Raw genomic sequence first — 24,235 nt, 5'->3', positions numbered from 1 at the left:
AGGTTATGGCATCCATTCACTATCAAAGATAAAAAGAATGTTTATCTGTGATTTTGTCTGCACTCACTACAATCATGGTGAATTATTGATCTCAGCTAAACAATAAGATTATATAATTGTTGTACAATGTGACACAAGCATTACCCTGGGAACAAAAGAATTGTTAATTCTTGAAAATTTTGAAAAATGAATTATCTCTGCTAAAGCAATATATAAAAAGACCAAATTAAGTTATTCGATTATCTGAAAAACATAAAGTCTTTAGCTTAAGAAAAATATTCGCGGTGTTAGGTTATAAAGTGATGAATTGAATAATAATTGCCTTTAGGAACATAGAATTAGAAGCACTAAGAAGCAAAGCTAATGGCAAAATATCAAGTTGAGAGGAACAGCATGATCAAAGTTATTGCTTGGAAGTGGCATTAAACTAGTTAGTGCTGACAGGCCGCAAACAGCCTGCTTAGAACATTTGTTTATTTTCCTGAAGCTTCCCAGGAATGATGACAAGGTGTAAAGTACATAAACAAAGAGAAACATTAATGGAGAGTCTGCTCAAATTATGGATGCCTGACCACATGTTGGCTGATCTTTGCACAATATATAGTGTGGCAATATCTTATTGCCAGAAGCAGATGGATGGAACAGTGGTCCTCTTGCTCCAAAAAGCATTTAATTTTTGAGTGATCTTGGCACTCTGATATTATTTTGAATGCGTTTAACAGTTAAATGTCAAGGGACATTACTATACTGCTGGTATAATAAACTAGAATGTGCTCTTTAGAAATTCTCTTCTTTTACTTTAAATGTTTTGCTTAATGATTTCTTTTTTTGTTCTTTTGAAAACTAAATGCTTTTGCCATCACAATTATAGGACTAAAGATCTGGATATACTATTTAATTTGGCCTCGAATCTTCTTCACTTTTGAGGAGACGATATCATCAGTTAAGCATGAGAAAGCAACAACATTTTACATCCGAACATTTAAATCAATGTGCTAGAAAAAAAAAAAAGAAGAAGAAAACACTAAAGTTTTCTTAAGAAACTTTAAATTACAACAAAGTAACTGTTTTCTTACCCTTATTTTCATATATAGATAGAAATATTAAATATATACAAGAGATTTCACATTCACAAAACCCACTAGCACTTTTATCATGCCCATTGTGTCCCTATTTTATTATTATTTTTTTCCTTTTTTCTTTTGGCTGAATAATAATTGTTTCCCTGTGTCTTGTACAGAAGAAAGATTACAATATTTGCAAGGCACCATGAAATATCACATCTTGAGATGGTATCACGTTTGAATTGGTAGGTGAGAAACCTCTGACGAAGCGAGGTTTTACCTTCGACCTTCCAACAATATTCGGAAATACAGGAACATAAAATCAACTAGAACATCACCTTACTTTGAAGCTTTAAGTAATTTTGATTTTTTTTTTTACTCAGAACTTCAACTATGGTGCACATCATGCTACTGTTTTGTCGCCCATCTCTAACATGTTCATCGTGTTTAATTCAATGTCGTTTAGGCATTCGAATCCAAAGTCATGAATTCCAAAATCCTGACAGTCCAGCAACCATGCACAGTTGTCCTCCCAAGATGGCAAGCTTGTGCCATTGCAAGTTTCTCCTCCAGGTGTAGTACTGTTCCATGAAGCATCAACTAGGGGAGGTTCATCCATCCATAAGCTTGTTAATAAAGATTCATCGTTGCAAATGCTGTTTAACAAATTGGAGTCACGAGTACTAGAGCAATTCTCAATTGGTGTACTCGAATTAGCTTCTGATGAGTTGGGGATGCCATCATTTTCTGTAATATGATTATCTGCAGATTGATCAGCAGGGGAAGAACTTTCTTCAGCCTTAACTTCTTTGTTCAAGGGTTCATGAGTAACAGGATCAATTCCCATTTTAAGAAGCTTTTTCTTGATGTGGGTGTTCCAGTGATTCTTGATCTCATTATCAGTTCTACCTGGCAACTTGGCTGCAATTTTTGACCACCTGATAAAGAAAGAACAATAACAAATATATTAAGTTTAATCCTAAATATAAAAAAAATCAAAACCCATCAACAAAAGCTTCTAAAATAGTGTGTTTATTTTAAAACTTCGTTGCGAAGATGTCAGACAACTTGGATTTCAAGCAAGCAAGTGGCTGAAGCAACTCCATGAAACAATGTATTCTTTATTTGGTAGCTTCTGAATTGGATGATAGTGAACGATAAGGAATCAATAAGCTATAAAACAAGACTGGTATCCTTGTTTTAACTTCACAAAAACTTACAATCAAAACTAGTTGTAGTTCTCTGGGAAGACTTTTCTGCAAACTTCAAAAAAAATTATTAGAAGACTGTATGGTCCCCAAGAACTATTGGTTTAACTTAATTTCAAGATCATCGAACTATTTGTCTTAGCGCATTTTAAAAGGAGAACCTAAAATTGTTCTTGTTTTGCTAAGTATAAGCTGCCGTGTCGAAGAAATTACGTTTCAAAAAATGCCTAATATCAACCTCCATGACCCAAAACTAGAAAACGAGATGATTATTTGCAGGCGTCTGTCTCAGAAACAAAAGCAATTAAACTAATCTAATGATTATCACTTAAAACTGCTCCAAGCAATCACATAATGCAGGACAATGAATAACACAGAGAAGAGAGTCTAATTAACCTATTGCCAAGACGGGCATGAAGGTCAATAACCAGCTGTTCTTCAGACTCAGAAAGAAGGCCTCTCTTCAAGTCAGGCCGAAGATAATTAGTCCATCGAAGGCGGCAGCTCTTGCCGCAGCGGCGCAGGCCAGCGAGCTTAGGAACAGCACGCCAGCAACACTGGCCATTGGTGAGAATAAAACTGATGAGTTTCTTGTCTTCTTCAGCTGTCCATGGCCCTTTTTTCACACCCAGTTTGTCACAGCAGGGCTGCCTACCCATAACTTAATCCCACTAAACACAAATTATGACTAATAACAAGTAATTAGTCTCACCAATTCTCTACCTGTAAAGACCCAAAAGCCCCACACCCACCTTTATATAAAGTCCTTGGGCAGCTTTCAGACGCTGATACCAAGTAATTTATATTTATATGAAATTCAGAATTTTCAAAGAGATGAGAGGAGATTCCAGGGTCCACCATTGGTTTAAGAAAGCGATGTTGGAACTAAAATGGTGTGTTCTGGTGTGAGTAGACACACAAAAGAGTGAAAGAGGACAGTGGATGATGGGTGACCCAAAGACATGGCTACATCTAAGCATTCCAAAAGTTTTTCTTCTCATTTTCCTACACAACCCCACTCTACCTCATTGCACTCTTACTCAACCATTCCATCACCCATTTCGTCATCACCTCCTTTACGTGTAGTATAAATTTTTGCGGTGTTTCTATTTCCTAGAGTCATCAGTTTACTAATTAAGAGGTTATTAGCCTTGTGATCTTGGTTTTGAGCTTTATTAATGTGACTAAATGCAATCTTCCCCATTTTGTTAATCCTTTAATTATATATTCTTTAGGTCTGTTGAACGGTGGAAACTAAAACCTTTATGATTACTTCAAGAAGAACATGATCATTTTGATATTCTCACTCTTTTTTTCTTCATTTTCATAAAACTCATTCCTCATCAAATTAAGATGGGGGTGCGTTTTCTTTCGTGTTTTGTTAAGTAATAGTGTTCGAAATCCACAAGATTAGTTCCTTCCCCATCGTGATTATTTTTAGTAAATAGCATAGACAAAACTCATAAGACAAGAAATAGAGGTCTTGGTTCCAATATATCCACTTTCTCTAAAAACATTTGAACCATTAGACTAAAAAGTTGAAGACTCCGTCACATTGATTTAATTCATAATTAATAACTTGCTAATTCAACTTATTGATTAAAGTCATAATTAATAACCTACTAATTCTACTTATCTTCTAAGTTTTGCATTGATTAGGCAAAAAAAAATCATAAATTAACCCAATCCATATTAATAAATATATATAAGTTCATATTTTATGCATTGTATTGTTAATGTATACACTTTATATATTATCAATAAATTAAATGATGTTATCTATTAATGAGCAAATATAAACTCTAAAATAAATATATAAAAAATTAATATATTTTTTAAAATTTATTTATTAATGTGATGATATTAATTGATTTATCTTATTAATAAGATTGTAATATTCAATTTATTGACAGTATATAAAATTTATATACTTCAAATATAAACCCTATATATAATCATCTTTTTTTAGTAGAAACAATCTCACATTTTATAGTCAAGAATTAAACAATGATTTAATAAATAAAGGTTACACTTCCATTATCGAGACATTTTTTTCGAAAGATAAAATCATGAAGACAAATTTTTTATTCTCAAAACAAATAATACCTCGAAACGGATATAATCCAACAATTCTTACATCAACTATATCAATTCATCGCATGAACAATCTTCCTTTAAACATCAATACTACTCTATCCTATAAGTTCATCGACTAATATAAGTTCTTATTAGCTAGCATGATCATTAACAAAAGAACTAATTATTTGAAGGGCTTCTCCACAATTCCAATATCTAACTAATTAATCACAAAGTTAACGCTATATAATCACATAATTACAACTCTTAATTGTACTTTAATTATAATTAATGACATTCATATAACATGATTGTCACAAATAAGAGTAAAATATTAGTTAAATTAGATACTATACTAGTTAGCAATTAATTGTCATTATCAATTTCAAAAACCTTAATTTCCACTAATCCTTAATCCTTATATTTTATTATGGTTCGGATTAATTCTTTTACTTTACCCATTGTCTGAGACAAGTCTTTGCCGATCTTAAAAAACAGAAGACATAAGTAAAGGTATATAACTTTGAATAATAACTATGTTAACAATTATACCTACCATTTATATGATCTGAAAGACACGTATTATGTTTTCTAGATTGTTCCATTAGGTTAAATATTTACTAGATTAGCTTATTGGATAAAGAACTACATTCTTAGCCTTTGATTTGGATAACCCAGATTGGAGGGCTGAGTTTTATTTGAGATAATCCAAGATTTTCATTTTCTAAATCGGTTTTTATAAAAATGACCCTTTTGTTACACGTGTCCAGCCAAATAATCTCCCATGTCAAAGTTTACTTCAACAGATATGACCTTATGATGCATACACATTTTCTTGATGATGAGGATAGGCAATTTTTATACACATAATTTAATAAGATGAGTGGATTGGGGGTAGTTAATTTTCAAATTTCTTGGTTATTTGACTTGTATTTCTTAACGTAGGTAGGTATGTGGACCCTTTCCTCAATAGCTCAACATTGGACTTCATTATACGTATCTAAGCACAAAAGCCCTAGTTTGTAATCCCATGTTCCTCCCTTAAACCTTTATCATATAAATTAATCAGTAAATCATGTAGTTATTAAATAGTGACTCGTACTGGCACCTAATTAGAGAACTTTGAGAATTTTTTCATTGAAAGATTTTGTGATGTAATTATAATTCTTTGTGTAAAAGATATATGTACATATTTATTATTTTAAAGTCAAATGCTGGAGCGTTGTTGAAAAGAAAAATTAAAATATTAATAGGATTAAATTTAAACAGTTAATTTGATTATCATTGGATGGGATACAAATGTAAAATTCATGTACAAAGATGTGCATTTTGCTAATAAGCTTTTAAAAATCAGGGGAAAATTATAGAATGACTTGTAAGGCACTCAGTGGATAAATCATTTTTTGTAATTTAATTTGTTCTTTGTATTAAACTGTAATATACTATTACGTATACATGTATACATTTGACACATACATGCTTTCCCCAAAAGGAGAGGGAAAAAGTGATAGGAAACCAAACTTTTTGCTCAAACGTGCGTGGGAAATATGGCATGCAATGCAAAGGTCGTCGTCACCATTTCACCAACATATTTTGGAGTTTGCTCAGTTCAACCACGTAAAAGTTCTGGCATCTCAAGAATCCCCATCGACGCATGGAATATCGATAAACCCTAAAACAAGATATTTTTGTACGCGATAGAATAATTGAGCTTTGCATTTGCATTTGCATTTTTTTTAGGTATAAGAAATTATTAAAGAAAGGGGTGAAGCTGAATCATTAATTTTTTAGGTATAAAACAGGTGTGAATTTATGCTCAGTGAGGTAAGGTAGCTAGGATACGGGGCATTGCTTGTAGAGTTGGGGGCTGTCTGGTTTAAGCTGAGCCACAACTGTAGCAGTTGCTTGTGAACATGCATGTTCACATTATTACCATAGTTCCTGCTTTCACAATGTTGATGACACATTCTCTCTGCTTTTTTTTTATGTGCTTATTAATTATTTCTTCAATGCATGATGGTGAAGTTTCTCCTTTATTAAACTTGTTCCATTCACAGTTTTTCCACTAGCAATATTTAAGTGGGCGCATGAGCATCAAGATAATGAATACGAAAAAGAAAAAAGAAAAGACCATATGATTACATTTCACTAATTCTAATATATGAAAAGCTCCTTTATTGATGATTAAGTCAAATGATGAGTTCATGATAGATTCAATTAATGTATCATCACAATTTTGAAGTAAAATTTTCAACATCAAAATTGACAAATATACATAGTCTAGAATGATTTCATTATTCCAAAATTTACTTAATTTTGTAACTTTCAAATGACTTATTCAAACCCAATACGATCATCTTCTTTTCAAATTTTCTTGCAGTTATTTTTTTAATAAATAATCAAAAATTTAAATTAACCTAAAGTTACATGTGGCCTCAAATTATGTTGTTGAACATCAGAAGTATATGCCATCATTATGGCATGAATTCCATAAGGCACAGCTTAAAGCGACTAATGAACGACCAAATAATAGGAATTCAAAAACATTGTGATTACTATTCGCCAGAGAAAAGATAATGTTCAACACTTAAACTATTATTCTGATGAAGAGAAACAATAATTTAAGTTTAATAGACTTGTCTAATTACATAGGTTAGGGGTAATGCAGTCGTCATTAAGGAGGGAATTAAACAAATAAAAAATCTACAAGCAATTGGGGAAGACCGACCATCCACAAAGCTCCAAAGCAAAAACGATATCAATCTCAGCTCAACTTTATAGACAAATGAATAAGGGAATTGGTAAAAAATAATATAAGATGGGATTTCGATTAAGGGTCAGAGTCTAAATCTTTAGAAATTGAAACTCTTCCCACAATTAGTGGTGTAATGACAAGACATTCCAAAGAATTTCTTGATTGATCGAATGTATGGCTTCAACACTGTCCCTTTTTGTGTTAATCTAATGAATAATATGTCTAATAGAGATAGAGTTTGGTAGGGGAAAAATGGGGGATTTTGAAAAGTGTTGTTCGAAGTTATACTTTTGCTTACTTTTTTTAAATTTTTTTTTATTTTTCTATATTGGTGTTGTAACTTTCTCCTACAATGAATGAATTTTGGTTTATAATCAAAGGGAGTGGCTGGTTATATTAACTGGTGGGTGAGCTTAGGTAGCTAAACCGTTGAGTATGATTGGATGGAAGCATGCAATGAATGAGTTATACCAATCTTTAAAGGCATTGCTTTCAAGGCAAAGATGATTGGTGACTGGAGGAATAGTAGCTCCTGATGGGGTTATGGGTGATGAGTCATTTTCCGTTTCTGGCTTTATTGAGAACGTGAACGTGAGTCAAATAAAAGTTTAAAGTTACTGAGTAACCTGTAGGTAGCAGTAACGATTTCGGTCAAGACTTGGCCTTTTTTGCGTGCTTGCCGACAATATTTATGTTAGAAAAAAAAAAAAATAAATAAGAGAAGATAAATAATAAAAAAGAATTTTGATTTTGAAGTGTGAAAAATATTTTCGTAAAGATAATTATACATTTAAGATATAATAAAGTCTTAAATTCTTTAATATATAAAATTAATTTTTGTATTAATTTTATTTTTCAATAATTAAATCTTTTTATCTAATGTGGGTTGCACCACATTTTCAACTATCAATAATCTCTTACTAGTTTGAAATATTGGTGCTTAATTTTTTATCTTTCACACAAATAAATATTATAAATATAAAAAAGTATCTCTCGATTTAAATATTTAATTAGCATATATATATTTTAAAATTCTAACGAAGTCGATGATGTCTGTAGATTAAACTTCAACTCTTAGTGTTAGAATTGAAGATATAACATATATAACACTTATTTATTCTTTTACCAAAGGTTTATAATCGTTTTTAGTACTATTATGATTATGTGCTTATTCTTTTAATAAACATTTACAAGAGATACCTTAATTTTTCTTGTTGAAACGACACCACTTTTATATTTATATAGATAAAATTTTCATTATATCTCCATTGCTTTAGACATTTAAACTCTATTAAGAGTATAAAAAATCATCCTCCCAACACAATGGATTACACTAATTTTTAAAATTTGAATGGATTTTACTAGTGTTTAACAGACACATAACAATAACTTGTTTTTACCTATTAAATTTTATAATTAGATGTTACTAATTCAAAGTTGAGTTTCTATTATTGGTGTCTAATAGTAAGGGTTTAAATCTATTCTACTAGTAGTACTACTAATCAAATATTTTGAAATTTAATTTTTTTATGGTAATTATCCTCACTTAAGATTAAATCTCTAATATAATCACTTCCGACTAATATGTCCAAACTTTTCATTTTGCATATCATTTATATGATTTAGATATTGTTACCTCATTTTTATCATTTTAAGAAATAGTTAGTTTTGATTGTGGCCACAACTTTATATTTATTAATTTCAACCATTCTATTTTTATACTTTTATATATTTTTAATACAATTATACTTCTAGTATAATTGGATAAACTCAATTAATAAACCAAATGATTTTTGTCCTTTTAAGATTTTTAAGGACTTTTTTATGACTTTACTTTAATAAGTGTTTAAACTTATTAGCTCGTATAATTTGCTCATAAAATTATACTAAAATCTTATAATACTATAGTGGTAATTTTTATTTCTTTTGATTCGTATCACCCCCACCATGTGCAAGTATGCATTCTTTTATTAAAGAATATCTCATTCAATTATCAAGATATCATATATACTTAATTAAGTTATCATTTCATTTATCTTTTCACTATTTGATTTTTTATTTTAAGTAAGAGGCCTCCAAATCAACTATTAGTGAAAGATAACTAGCTAATATCTTAATATTTCAATAAAAGTTTCAAAACTTTTATATTTTAGCTCAATATAAGAGTTTAAATCAATAAGTAGATTTCAAATATAATCATGCTTTTATAGTCTCCTTTTAAGATTTTTATGTCAATTCATAAATATTTATATGAATCTATTTTATCATGGACACTATTAATAATTTTTTATTACCATGAACAAAACCATTTTCATCACCCAAATGGATCAAATAGTGTTCTTTTTGCTATTATAAAAGTTTTCAAATTCATAAGATCTTTGAAATGCTCATGACTTCCAAAATAAATATACTTTAAAATTTTTACTATATAAAACCATAGATGATAAATCATTTGTACAATCTATAAATTTAAACCATATACATAACAAAAAATTACCACAACATGATCATTGTGGCATTAATTTTGGCTTATGGATATTCTAAGCTAACCATAATAATCTACCTCACACTTACAAATCATGTAGATTTTGCTATTAAAGTTATCTCATTTATAATGATAACTTTTAGTGAAAACCAACTATCTCAAACATTATCATGAGTTTTCAATGCATATAGTAATTGCCCAATAGCTAATTCCAAGTTCATGATTATTGAAACATCAAAACTTGATTTCAAAATTTTATGAGAACTTTATTTCTCCACCATTGTGTAGCCTATATGTCTCTGTTATTTACCACTTTTAATTGGTTAAAATATTTTTCGATATATAATAAATTCAAACTTTACTCATAGGACCAATATGCCTATATAGAATAAGAGTCCATAGTATATTTAACTCCAATTTTAAATACTTTCACAATCATTTTGTGACTAATATATTCATATTTATATTACCATATCAATGCAAGTCATGAAACATGAATCCAAATAATCATTTTTGTTGGAGAGATAAATCACACTTAGAGCCCATGAGAGTACACCAGAGAGCTTATACATATATGTTTCACATCACTTGAGTTCAAAAACTTAAGCTATTAGGTTTTTGGGTTCTTCATGCATATACAAGACATCTCATTTAGATTTTTTAATGATGTGGGATTTTTTACTCACATGTAAATCATATCCCAATAATTTTTCCCATTCACTTGTGAGTTCTAATCAAGTGCCATCTCAGCTTATTCATGCAAGTAAGTCTTATTAACACCTCATTTGGGTCAGGTAACCTCACATCTCTAGTACACTTTTGGGCCAAGCCACAACACTCAACCTTGTCACTTAGGTTGTCTCAGCACTCTCTTAAGCTTACACTCCAGGTTGAATCAACATATCGCCCACTTGGGTGTTCCATTTTTATATATTATCATATACTCGCTACATCTAAGTCGAACCTTTTAATACTGACGTTCGAGCACATAAAGTTGATAAATGTAGCAACCTTTGATCTATCAACATTTTTCCCCAGTAGCACCATTGAGATTTGAACTTGTAACCTTGGCTCTGATACCATTTGTTGGAGAGATAAACCACACTTGGAGCCCATAGAAACACACTAGAGAGCCCATTGTCGTAACGGTTTTGTGTTCACCCGATGAATTTGAAAATAAAATAAAAACATAACGAAGTTGCCACAAATATATTTTGGCTAGGTGCGATTGGTTACCTATTAAAATTTATCCTTTTAATAAAATTAATTAAAATTTATTAAAAAGATAATTTTATGGTCTGCGAAATAGTTTGGGTTCGAGAGTTGGTTACGTGTAGAAAGGATTAGCACCCCTATAGCGTCCGTTTAAAAATGGTACCACTTAACTATGTGTTATCCTTTGATTTTGATAAAAACAGTCTTATTTTCGGTGTTTGAAAAATAATTTTCTTGATTTTTTCATTTATTGGGATTTGGTTTTTATAGTGTTCAAATTTTATTTGAGAAAAATAAATTAAAATCCTTTTATCGAAATAATTATTAAAATGTTCCAGTATATTGATAATATTAGAAGAACTCTTTCTCACCTAGAGATTTCTTAGACATCGTTTCTCAGAATACCTTAGAATCTCATCTTTGGAGATTCAAATTTATTTTTCGTAAAAAATATTATGTCATGCATGCAATGCAAAATGTTACCACATTGATGCACATATTTTATTCTCTTTTTTAGAAATTTTTATTAATTTTTTTATTTGATATTTTATTTTTAATTTAAATTTTGAAGAAAAAAGAATTTTTATTATATTGAAGATTTTCTATAAATATTCCAATATACTGATAATATTTTAAAAAATCTTTTCATCTAGGGATTTTGTAAAGCATAACTACTCGGAATACTTTTAGAATCACATCATTGGGTAAAATTTCTTTTTTTCTCATTTTTATTACTTTAATCTTAATTTATTAATTAATTTTTATTATTCTAATAAAGAAAATTTTTATTGTATTGAAAACTTTTTATAAATACTCAAATACACTGATATTATTTTTAAAAAAAAATTTTCACCTAGAGATTTTGTAGATATCACTACTCGGAGTACCTTTGAATCTCATCGTTGGGTAAAAATTTTCTTTTTCTTATTTTTTATTAATTTTGTATTATTTTTATTTAATTATACTTATAAAAAACTTTTATTATAAAATTTATTATTTATTAATTATTATTATAAAACAGTAAAAAATTATTTTGGTAAATTTAAACATTTTTTATATGCATAAATATTAATAATAAAATTTAAAATAATAAAAAATTATATTTAAAAAAATTCAAAAAAATTTTTTTTTTACCTAAATCGGACTGATCAACGGTCTGATCAACATCAGTCTGGATGGATTGATCTGTTCGACGGTCTAGACGGGTCTAGGCTAGTTCAGCTAGATCGATAAAAGGTCAAAGGAAAAACGGGTTATTGGGTCGAGTGCACGGATCCTGGGACGAGTCGCGGGTCGACGCGCGGATCCTCAGGGGTCGAAACGACTTCGTTTTATTTTTTTCCTAAATAATGTCATTTTGAAGGCCTATTTAAAAGCTGAATCATCTTTTTTTTTTAGTTTTTTTCTTTTTTTCCTCTCTCTTCTTCTCAGACACTCTCATTCTCTCTCTAAAACTTAGTATCCGATGACTGCACAATCGTGTCGACCGTAGTTGGTGGTTGCCGATCGTCGTCTGTCGATCACCGAAAAAACCTAAAATTTTTGAAATGAATGCTCTCAGCCTCCTGAGTCTAAATCAGAGCCTGTTTTTGTGAAAAAGGGGCTCCAAATGGCGTAGATTTAGCCTGAAAGATTCGGTCAAAATTTTTTTGTGTCTATGTTATTTTTTGTTTGGCTCTGTGACCCTTGTTTCTAGAGGCTATTTTTTCTGTGCTTGTATGTGTTCGATTTTCTTTGAATTTTTGTTTGACAAAAAGTGATTTTTTTTTTAATCTGGTTGATTTTTTTTGTAGGGTTTCGAGCTTTTTTTTTCGCCAGTTTCATTGCTCTATTTATAGAGCAAAAAGAAGACCAACATCTAAAAAAATTTAGGATTTTGGTGGCCTAGTATTATGATGGCCACTGGCTATCAAAACGGCTACCAGTGGCTTGTAGGCGGCTGTTAGAGCCGTTGGTAGTGCGACTATCGATGACAGACAGAAAAGCTATCAAAAAAAAGAAAAAATAAATAAATAAATAAAATGGTATTGACAGCTGGCCCTCTTTGTCTATTTTTGAGAATCAAGAATAAGATAAAGACAAACAGACAACCATTTTATTCAAAAAAAGAGGAAACATTAGGCATAAAACCTTTTTTTTTTAATTTAGAAAACTCATCTAATTAGAGGCTTAACAACTTTAAAAATTCATCTTGAAAAAGCTCATCTCAGTAGAGCTCAACAACTTAAAAAATTTATCTTGAAAAAGCTCCTCTCAGTAGAAGCTCAACAATTTTAAAAATTTTTAAAAATGCTCATCTCAACAGAGGCTTAACAACTTTAAAAATTTATCTTGAAAAAGCTCCTCTCAGCAGAGGCTCAATAATTTTAAAATTTCATCTTGAAAAAGTTTATCTAAGCAGAGGCTCCACAACTTTAAAAATTCTTGAAAATGCTCCTCTTAGTAGAGGCTCAACAACTTTAAAAATTCATCTTAAAAAAGCTCATATCAGCAGAGACTCAACAACTTTAAAATTAATCGTGAAAAAGCTCCTCTTAGTAGAGACTCAACAACTTTAAAAATTCATCTTAAAAAAGCTCATATCAGCAGAGACTCAACAACTTTAAAATTAATCTTGAAAAAGCTCCTCTTAGTAGAGACTCAACAACTTTAAAATTTCATCTTAAAAAAGCTTCTCTCAGCAGAGGCTCAATAATTTTAAAAAATTATATGTTCTCAAAACTGAGTTCTCATCTTTGAACAAGTAAATTTCTCTCTTTTAAAATCTTTTGTTTGATCATTGTCTTCATTTGAATATCAAAATCTTATTTTTTATTAAGAAATGAAAAGTTTCTGTCTTTATTATAATTGTTCATGGATGCATGTACTAAGTGCTCTAAATGTAATGCATGTAATGTAATCAAAATTATGTATTGTAGTAAAAAGATTCTCGAAATCTCTCATTTTTTACTTTTTTTATCTGAATTCTCAACAATTGCCATATAACCAATCTGTTCTTAACATCTGACCATTATATTCTTTTGTAACAATATTTTTTTTTCAAAAATCTGCAACATCAATATCGTGTCATGCTTTTCTCATCCTTTTTCATCTGTCTTTAGCAATTTTTTTTTTTAAAAATAATGCTAAGATCTTTCATGTTTATTTTTTTTAATCATTTTAAGTTCAAGACAAACAAAACGTAATCACACATTTCTCCTATTTAATTGTAAGCGGAACAGAAATATCAAATGAGAAAAAATGAATGGATAGGTATTATTAAAGAGAAGAAAACATATCTCATTAAATTGATAATAAATGCATGACAAAGTGTTTGAGCCTAAACAAAAGTGCCTAAATAATGATCATAAGATAAGCATGAACAAAATATTCCTAAATTTTTTTTCTAAAACTAAATCAAATGACTTTTTTAATCCTTCAGAGTTTGTCAAATCACACTTGCCTCTGTGTTGCGAGATCTTTTTTTGATGATACTTCTCTTTCGCACCCAAGCCGTATTTTTAGGTTTTCAACTTAGATAAGTCATCATTTTTTTTTTAAGCAAAATATTTTTTTACAGCATCTGAATTTATTAGAGTAGGTAAATCACCTCCATCCATCTCTGTCAAAATCAATGCTCCATCAGAAAATACCTTTTTCATCACGTACGAACCCTCCCAATTTGGTGTCCATTTTTTTCGATTGTCATGTTGATTTGGAAGGATTCTTTTAAGCACTAAGTCTCTTTCCCTAAAGTGATGAGGATGAATTTTCTTATCATGTGCTCTCATAATCCTCTTTTGATATAAATGATTATGACAAAGTGCTGACAGACTTTTCTCTTCAATGAGGTTAAACTACTCGTAGCGATTTTGAACCCATTCTACTTATTCTAACTCTACCTCTATTAGGACTCTCAGTGAGGAAATTTCCACTTTGACTGATAGCACAGCTTTCATTCCATATACCAAAAAGAACGGGGTAGCCCCAGTAGATGTTCATATTGATGTTCTATAAGCATGCAAGGTAAAAGGTAGCTTTTCATGCCAATCTTTGTAAGTATCAATCATTTTCTTCATGATTCTTTTGATATTCTTGTTTGCAGCCTCCACTGCCCTATTCATTTTCGGACAATACAGTGTAAAATTACTATAACATATCTTGAACTGAGTGCACACTTCATCAATCATTTTGTTATTTAATTTTTTGGCATTATCAGAAATAATTATCTCAGAAAGCCCATATCTTTATATTATCTCATTTTTTATGAATTTACATACCACGGATCAGGTCACACTAGCATATGATGCAGCTTCTACCCACTTGGTGAAGTAATTAATCATCATAAAGATGAATCTATGCCTATTCGAAGCTTTTCGAGTAATGAGACCAATGACATCCATGCCTCACATAGAAAATAGCTATGGAGAAGCCAGAGCGTGTAATGCTGATAGTGGAGTGTGAATTTTATCTGTATAAATCTAACACTTATGGCATCTCTTAGCATAATCGATACAGTCGTCCTTCATTGTTAACCAATAATAGTCAGCTCTCATAATTTGTCTAGCTATCATATGACCATTTGCATGTGCCATACAGATATCATCAGGTACTTCTTTAATAATCTTCTTTGCTTCAGTTATATTTACACATTTTAAGGGTACTTGATCTCGACCTCTTTTGTAGAGGACATCTCCATCCAGGAAAAAACTCACAGTTAACCTTCTGGTAGTCCTTTTATCATTTTCTGTCACATGTTCTGGGTATTGCTGACTCTTAATATATTGCATAATGACATGATACCATGGTCTCCCATCAACTTCTTCTTCGACACCTGAGCAATGTGCTGATACATTCTTCACATCTAACTTGATGGGTTGAATTTTAATATTTGCATCTATTCTGATCATTACAGCTAGAGTAGCCAGTGCATCGGCAATTTGGTTTTTCTCTCCAAGCAGATGCTCAAATTGAATTTCTTTAAATTGCTTGACCAACTCAAAAATGTATTTATGGTACCGAATCAACTTGAAATCTCTTATCTCCCATTCACCTTGTAACTGATAAATGACTAGAGCTAAATCTCCAAACACATCTAACACTTTGATCTTCTTTTTAATTGTTGCTTGTAGACCCATAATACAAGCTTCATATTCAGCCACATTATTTGTACAATTGAAATTTAACTTGACTGTGATGGGGTAACAGTGCTCATAAGAAGATATCAAAATTACCCCAATACCATGACCTAAAGCATTAGCAACTCTATCAAAATACATTCTCCAAGACTTTACAATAGGTTCATTTTCTTTAATGGCCATCACATCTTCATCAGAAAAATCTAATTTCATTGGCTCATAATCTTCAACTGTACGATTAGCAAGAAATTTGACTATTGCACTCCTTTTAATAATCTTTTGAGTCATATAAACAATATCATACTCTAAAAGCATAACTTGCCACTGTGCTATTCTCCTTGTCAATGAAAACTTCTCGAAGATATACTTAATAGGATCCAACTTTGCTATGAGCCAAGTGGTATGATAAAGCATGTATTGTCAGAGCCTTTGAGCTGTCCAGGCCAATGCACAACACATCTTCTCTAATGGTAAATACTTGGACTCATAATCAGTTAATTTTTTGCTCAAGTAGTAGATTGCTTGTTCTTTCTTGTTGGTTTCATCTCTTTGCCCCAACACACATCCCATTGAATTTTCGTGCACTATTAAGTATAAAATCAAAGGTTTTCCTAGAATGGACGACACTAACACGGGTAGATTCGAAAAGTATTCTTTGATTTTATCAAAAGCTTCTTGACATTCGTCATTCTATTTTCCTGGATCATATTTTTTAAGAAGCTTGAAAATGATATCACACTTGTAAGTGAGTTGAGAAATGAAGCAAACAATATAATTCAATCTTTTCATAAAGCTTCGCACCTGTTTCGGGGTATTGAGAGGGGATAAATTTTGAATAGCCTGTATCTTATCTAGATCAACTTTGATTCCTTTTTCATTGACCACAAAACCTAATAATTTTTTTGATTTAGCACTAAATGTACATTTGGCAGGATTCAATTTTAATTGAAATCCTCTCAATCTATCAAACAGCCTTTTGAGATTGACTACATGATCTTCTTTTTCATGAGATTTTATGATCATATCATCCACATATACTTCTATTTTTTTATGCATCATGTCATGAAAAAGAGTCATCATTACTCTTTGATAAGTGGCACCAGTATTTTTTAACCCAAAAGGCATGACTTTGTAACAAAATATCCACTATATAATCACAAATGTGATTTTTTCCATATCATTCTGAGTCATCTTGATCTGATTATAGCTTGAGAAGTCATCTACAAAAGAAAATATGAAATGCCTAGCAGTATTATCCACTAGAGTATCGATATGGGACAGAAAAAAATTATCCTTAGGACTTGCCCTATTCAGGTCTCGATAATCGACACAAATTCTTACTTTTTTATCTTTCTTAAAAACTGACACTATATTAGCTACCCATTCAGGATATTTTGCCACCTTCAAAAATCTTGCATCAAATTACTTTTTCACCTCCTCTTTAATTTTCAGCAACATCACTGACTTCATGCGCCTTAGCTTTTGCTGCACTGGCTTACATTTCAGTTTCAAAGATAACTTATGCTCTACAATATTAATGTTAAGTCTTGACATATCCTGGTAAGACCATACGAATACATCTATATATTCTTGGAGCAGCTCTTCTAGCTTCTGCCTTTCAGCTGATAAAAAGGATGTACCAATTTTTGTTTTTTTTTTTTTTATTTTCATCATCCCCTAAATTCACTAATTCAATAATTTTTTGGTGGTTTTCAATTGGCTTATCTTCATATTCTATTAATTTTAACAAATCAAGAGGTAGTGTGTAATTATCTAAATCTTCTTCATTATCAAGTTCGTCAACATGAATTAAGTTTTCAAAATCGAATATGAGATTATTGTCATGATTATCCTCGTATTCATTATTTGAAACCCTGCAAAGGGTAAAATGAAAAGAACATTAGCACAAAAAAAATAAAATGGTAAGAAAATGATTAAGGCAAAAAGGGAAATGATTCGAATGAATAAAAGTGAAAGTGAATAAGAGAAATGTAAATGCATTTTTCAAGCCTTTTATTAAAATGACAAACATAAACACGTCACAAAAGATCTCCTAATGCTCGTAAAAAGTAATTAAGAATTTAAAGTTTCACAATACATTACTTTTTCAAAGTTTTAAAGACAACAAGCAGCTCTATAACTTTTCAATTATCCAGCTCAAAATCTAGAGGACAAGGGTACACGAACAGCTTTTCACTTCGACTCTTTTTTTCTCTATCATCCACCATTTAAATGGCCAGCTCTAAAAATTCTTTCACAAATCTTGCACTTAGGGCTCTAGGTAAATCTGGATAAATATATCTTCCCGAACGAAAAGAATCATAGAGGTATGGAATGACCATTGGCTTTGACTCCGACTCATATCCCCCAAGATTAGCTATCCTCTTATATTTTTTCTCATTCATCATTTTCATTCTGTCCCCTTTTGTTGGCTTATATCCTAAGTCGAATATGTCTTTCTTGTCATATACTGCTGGTGGCTTTATGATTCCTTATAGGTTCTTTTCTAGTCTAGTTTCAGGTTACCATCCCATCTTAGTAAGCTATTTGACAATCATTTTAGTTATTGTAGACAAGTGTAGTAAATACAATTTAGATCTTTCAGTCACATATGTTGTATTAGTAATCTCAAAAGATCTATAAAAGCATTCTAGTGCTTTATTTATTGATTTTATATAAGGAGTACTTATCGATTAAGTTACCAATAAATCTTCTTCTCTTGCCATAAATGTTAGCTTTTTTTTAACAATAAATTTAACTTTCTGATATAATGAGGATGAAATAGCATCTGTCATATGAATTCATAGCCTACCCAATAAGCAACTATATGAAAGAGAGATGTCCATAACTTGAAATTTTACGTTGAAAGTGCACAGGCCAATTTGTAATGGCATTTTTATGTCTCCCAACACCTTTCTTCGGGTTTCATCAAAGGTTCTCACTATCATATGACTAGGCTTCATATAAGATCCATCAACAAAAAGTTTTACCAGAGTAGTCATAGGCATAACATTGATGGATGAACTATTATCGATCAAAACCTTAGCCATTATATGACTTTTACACTTTACAGTAATGTGAAGAGCCTTAGTACTTCATCGACCTTCATGAAAAATCTCTTCATCACTGAAAGAGATATAGTTTAAAATTATCAGATTGCCAACAATCTGTTTCACATGTTCAACGAAAGCATTATGAGACACATATACTTGATTGAGCACTTTTAGTAGAGCATTACGGTGTGACTCTAAGCTTAATAATAATGATAATAGCAAAATTCTAACTGACATCTTGTTAAGCTGTTCTATCACGTTATACTCACTATGTTTTATTAACTTTAGAAATTCATATGTTTCACTCTCAGAGATTGGCTTTTAACATTTTTTTTTTGAGGTTGTGACAGGATTACTCTGATTTTCCTCTTTTTTTTTTCTATCTTAGCTTTTTCCTTTCTAGCTTTTTTTAGAGCCTCTAGGGTATAACATTTTTCACTTCAAGTCATACCTCTTACGTTTTTTATGTTCACAGTATCTGGGTTGACTACGATATCATAATCGTACTTTTATGATACTATTTTATCATTTTGGTATGAAAAAAGGCTAGGAACTTTCATTGTCACTATTGGTCGAGAGATGGTTTTTTTTGGCCTCGGTGTTGACTTTTCATCATAATAAATTGTTACTAGTCTACGTATAAATTTATTTTTTGAATCAATAGTAGACACTTTAGCTTTCCCAACTCTTTTATTTTTTCATAAAACTCTATCCGGCCCATATCCATCAACTTCTGCATCTCTTAACGAAATTGGTGACAATTCTCGATAGAATGCCCCAAAGCACCTCTGTGATAATTACAGCTCTCAATTGAGTTAATCATTTTAGAGTAATTTTGAAGTTTTATTAACTTCAATATGTTAGCTTTAATCAAGACTTCAAACACCTTAGCCATCAGAGTCTTAACTTTATCTATTTTTTTCTTCACGTGGCTTTTTTACCCATAAATTAAGACATTTATTAATGGTCTGGTATGGTTCAGTAGAAGGTTTCCATTAATATTTAGAGTCCCTTGTTGGTTGGTATCAAATTGTAATACCCCTTCATTGATTAACCCTTGCACTTTGTGCTTTAAAGTAGTACAATTTTTAGTGGAATGACCTAGATTCTCATAAGGATAATCATAATACGCATTAGGGTTATACCATTTGAGAAATGAAAATTTCAAAGGTTCAACAATAATAGGAGCAAGTAAATATTTTTTAACAAGTCGGGGATACAAATCTATGTATGTCATGGAAATGGGGTCAAAAGTGGGTTTTTCTTAGGTATTTCTTGAAGCTCTCAGACCACTATTAGGACTAGGTCTCTATTCTAATCTTGTGGGTACAGCTGGACAGTTGTGGTAGGTGTTCAAAAGGATGGCTAAAAATGGGATGTATAAACTGATGGTTGTAGTGGCTGGTATGGTTGATATGGATGATGGATGGATGTAACATTATTTATGGAAGGGTAATAGGTTTGGTAGACTAGTGCAGGGTAGGACGTGAAACCTCTAAACTGTTGCCCTACATAGTTTAATGCTTAGGCTTCATTCTTTTTCTTTTTGGGAACTCCACATTTTTTTGCTCCACTTGTCTCTCATGTATCGAGCTTGTCATTCTTGATGGTATTTTCAATGATCTCACATGATATCATCATTTATGTAAAGTTCTTGGTTGCATTGCCTATCAGCATTTCATAATACGATGCTTTTAGAGTATTCATAAATAAGACAGTTATCTTTTTTTCAGTAAGAAGAGGTTGGACTTGTACAGCCATATTTCTCTATCTTTGTGCATACTCCTTAAAGCTCTCAGTTATTTTTTTTTTCATACCTTGTAAAAATAGACGATCTGAAGCTAGATCTTTGACATATTGATATTGTGTAAAGAATGCCCTTGTAAGCTCTTACTATGAACAAATACAAGTCTTATCTAATTAAACATACCATCTAGCTGTAAAACTCGTAAGGCAATCTTGAAATATATGCATTAATAACTTCTCATCATAAGCATGTGCTGTCATCTTTCGACAGTACATGATAATATAGGTCATCGGGCATTTCGTGCTATCATATTTTTTAAATTTAAAAACCTTAAATTTAGGTGAAATGACCATATCAAGGATCAAACAAAGCTTGGTTGCATCTGTAGAACCATAAAAATTTATTATTTCCACTACTTTAAGCCTTTCTTCCAATAGCTTCATCTTTTCTTGGGTACTAGTATCTTTCACTTTCTTAGGTATCTTTATCCTTAGCTTTTCTCTTTCTATTGGATCATCCAAATCAGGAACCAAGATTAGCTCGAGTGATTTTTTTGTCATAATAGGATTAAAAAAATTTTAAAACTGTCTTGGAACAAGTGCTGATATCATTCCTGGATAAAGATTGGAATATCCATCGGGAGTAAGAATTTATACTTTAGTTCCTTGAAAAGGTTGGGTTGGCTGTGGCTCAAATCCTGAAGGGTATATAGGATCTGCTATATCTAGCAATTGCTCTTAAAGGCTAGGATTTTCTTTCACTGTTTTTTCTTTGTCAAGTTTCCTGAGCATATCCATTATTATACTGAAATCTCTTCTTAGTTCTTCTTGAACTTTTTCAATTCTCTCAAATCGACTAGCCTATTCTTGTTTCATGATTCTTGTCTGAATCTTGGTGTTATATGAATGGCGAGTGGGTTGAGTTGAAATTTTTGAAAAGCGAGCTATTCTTAAACCTTTATTTCCATAAAATTTTTTTAGAAAAATCAAAATGCCATCTGTCAAAAAATTTATTTTTTGAAAGAGAATAAAAATGGTGCAGATGATGCATGAATGTAAGTTAGAGATATTTACTTTTAGATAAATTTCAACACTAAAAATTTTTATTGATTCCATACAACTTTGATTACATGGGATTTATCATCTTGAATTATATCCATAGAAGCATTTGACTTGCTTATTATGGTCTTTCACCTCGTTTAGAAAGTTTACTAGACACTGTCCATATTCTCTTATGAGATTCACTTATTATCTTAATACTTCTACCTTTTCAATCATCTCTCATACTTTTTTTACTGCTTACAAACTTGACTGGTTATGTGCTTTATGTACTGTTACCTTCCTAAACTTTTTACTTTTCACATCATGCGAGTATCTCTTTCTGAATCACATGTGTAGATCCAATCTTTTTCCCTTCTCTGCCACTCATCTATTATTGCTAAAATATGATTCTTATGGTCTTGCAGTTGTAGCTCTAACCCTTGGATCATATGGTGAAGTGATTTTTTTTCATTTAGTACTTCTAGATGCTTTTTTCTCTCTTTTATGATTATGGCCTTTAGCTTTTCCTTTTCTTTCTGACATTCTACCAACCTTGCTGAAGCTGTATTATACAACCCTTTTCAATTTTGGCATTCTTGAGAGATTCTTATGGCATCCTCTTACTTTTCTTGAGCTTTGCCCTTTAATTGGTTCATTTCTCCTCAAAACTCATCCACTTCGCATTGTCGACTAAGGTAAAATGTAGTGACATTTTCAATTTTGAATTAGACTCGTAACCTCTTATTTTTTTAGTACAAATCTTTCAAATCATTATTGACCACATCTCATTTTTTTATAGCTTTTTCCAATTTGCTCTATTTTATCTCTGCTTCATATTTTAATTGTCCCACCTTATCACCAAGTTTCAAATTTTCTTTTCTTATTTCTTTTTTTTCAACTTCTAATTCTTTCTTCACAAGCTTAATTTTTTATAATTATACTTTTTCTAAAAGATTAACTGATCGATGTGAGCTGTCATCAGAAGGAACTATTATATTTCTAGGCCATTTTGTTTTTTTAAATTTGATAATCGAGGGTGACTTTATCAATGAGAAGCCCCAATCTCATTCTTCATATTTTCTTTCATGCTTGGATCAACTACTCTGAGGTTTTTGGTGGACTCGGTTCCCCTTAAATGAATTCTACTTGGACCAAGCCATGAGTGACAGGAACAAACTGCTTTACACCAAATTACCTAAGTACCATTAACGAAGCATAACTTACAACGCCCCATAACCCTAATAATGGCATCCACGATTGGTTTTCTCTACGATACAATAAGGGCACATGGGGCATCCAAGGCGCCATCCATTCGATTTCATCTCCAATAAGCCTTCGTAAGAAAAAAACCCACTCATCTTTAGTCTTTAATGTCGGCCATTGGCTTTTGTGAAACTCTTTGATTGGTGCCTTATTTCAAAGATACGATTTTAAAAACGTACTCTTTTCACACTTAAAATGACTTCTAACCCACACATATAATAGAGGTGCACGCCATATGAATCGTCATTTCCATTTTGTCGATAGAAATTTAATGACCTAATGGTTCAGCTAGGACTGCTGGTGCGGGATTAATTACTTGGGTTTTAATTTGCTCAAAAAAATCTATCGCAGTTATCTCAATGTAACTCAAAGTCTTTGAAAAGATTATCATATCATACAATGCTAAAACAAACACAGCTAAGCCTTGGTTATCATGCAAATGTCCTTGAATGAAATTCAGAGAAAGTCTCAATAAATGCCGAGATGTTCACCTTTAGGCTTCGCGAAAGAATCTATGATTTTTACTTTTACCCTCACAAGCTTGGCCAACTTTTTACGATAACCTGATTTCGACTTTCGGGTAAACACTTTATCCAAACACTGTAGTTATGTCCTAAGAAAAATTGAATACTCCTCAATAGTTGGCACCAAATCCTCTTGATTAAAAGTGAAGCATCTATAGGATGGATCCCAAAACTGTATAGCTGTCTTGACCAACTATTCATCAATCACTACTAAAATGAAAAATGTAATATGTCTGTACTTTTTACAAAAGCTTTCTTTCTTTTCTTCGCTTAATTAACCCCAGATAATGGCTAAATCTTTTAAATCATTTTGTGTTAGATCTAAGTGTACCTTTTCAGGGAACTTTGACACATAATCCATAGGCAAGTAGTCTCTACTCTTTTGTTGGGCTTCTTTTGATCAAACATATACTTTATTATACGACTTATATGGGACATTAACTGAGGATGAACAAATTTGTAGTTTTATGAGATCCATGAAGACTTTTTAGGAGAAAGCTATCCTAAAGTAAATATCTCGATGCAGAACTGTATGATATGATTTATGTAAAAAAAAAAAATTAGTTAGTGTGATGATATGGTTTGAAATTGAAAAGCTTTTTTTTTTACTTTTTTTATGATCTTTTGTTGTTCGTTTTGTTGTTTGTGTTTTTTTTTTTTGTTACACACAACTTTTATTCCTACATAC

The 24,235-nt window shown here is 31.2% G+C and overlaps 1 protein-coding gene across 1 annotated transcript; it reads right to left on the bottom strand.

Annotated features, from left to right (window-relative positions):
- Positions 1–890: 890 nt before the first annotated feature.
- LOC111315387 (MYB-like transcription factor ODO1) lies at positions 891–3,047 on the bottom strand. The gene is made up of 2 exons (XM_022917073.2): positions 2,669–3,047; positions 891–2,002 (listed from the first exon to the last, which is right to left on the bottom strand). Exons 1-2 carry the CDS (start codon positions 2,929–2,931, stop codon positions 1,468–1,470), a joined length of 798 nt encoding a protein of 265 aa, XP_022772808.1. The 5' UTR covers positions 2,932–3,047; the 3' UTR covers positions 891–1,467.
- Between the last annotated feature and the right edge of the window lie 21,188 nt (positions 3,048–24,235).

Source organism: Durio zibethinus, chromosome 9 (genome assembly GCF_047325235.1).
Source record: "Durio zibethinus cultivar Kanyao isolate XHJ-2024 chromosome 9, ASM4732523v1, whole genome shotgun sequence".
Lineage (NCBI taxonomy): Eukaryota > Viridiplantae > Streptophyta > Magnoliopsida > Malvales > Malvaceae > Durio > Durio zibethinus.
The sequence above is the reverse complement of the archived record's forward strand: the minus strand, read 5'-3'. Positions and strand labels throughout refer to the sequence as shown.

What these genes read in the sequence shown, in the direction of transcription:
- LOC111315387 (XM_022917073.2), bottom strand. Translation starts at nt 2,931, where the DNA reads ATGGGTAGGCAGCCCTGCTGTGACAAACTGGGTGTGAAAAAAGGGCCA. An exon ending in CATGCCCGTCTTGGCAATAG is followed by an intron (nt 2,003 to 2,668) that starts GTTAATTAGACT and finishes TTTCTTTATCAG; the next exon opens with GTGGTCAAAAATTGCAGCCA.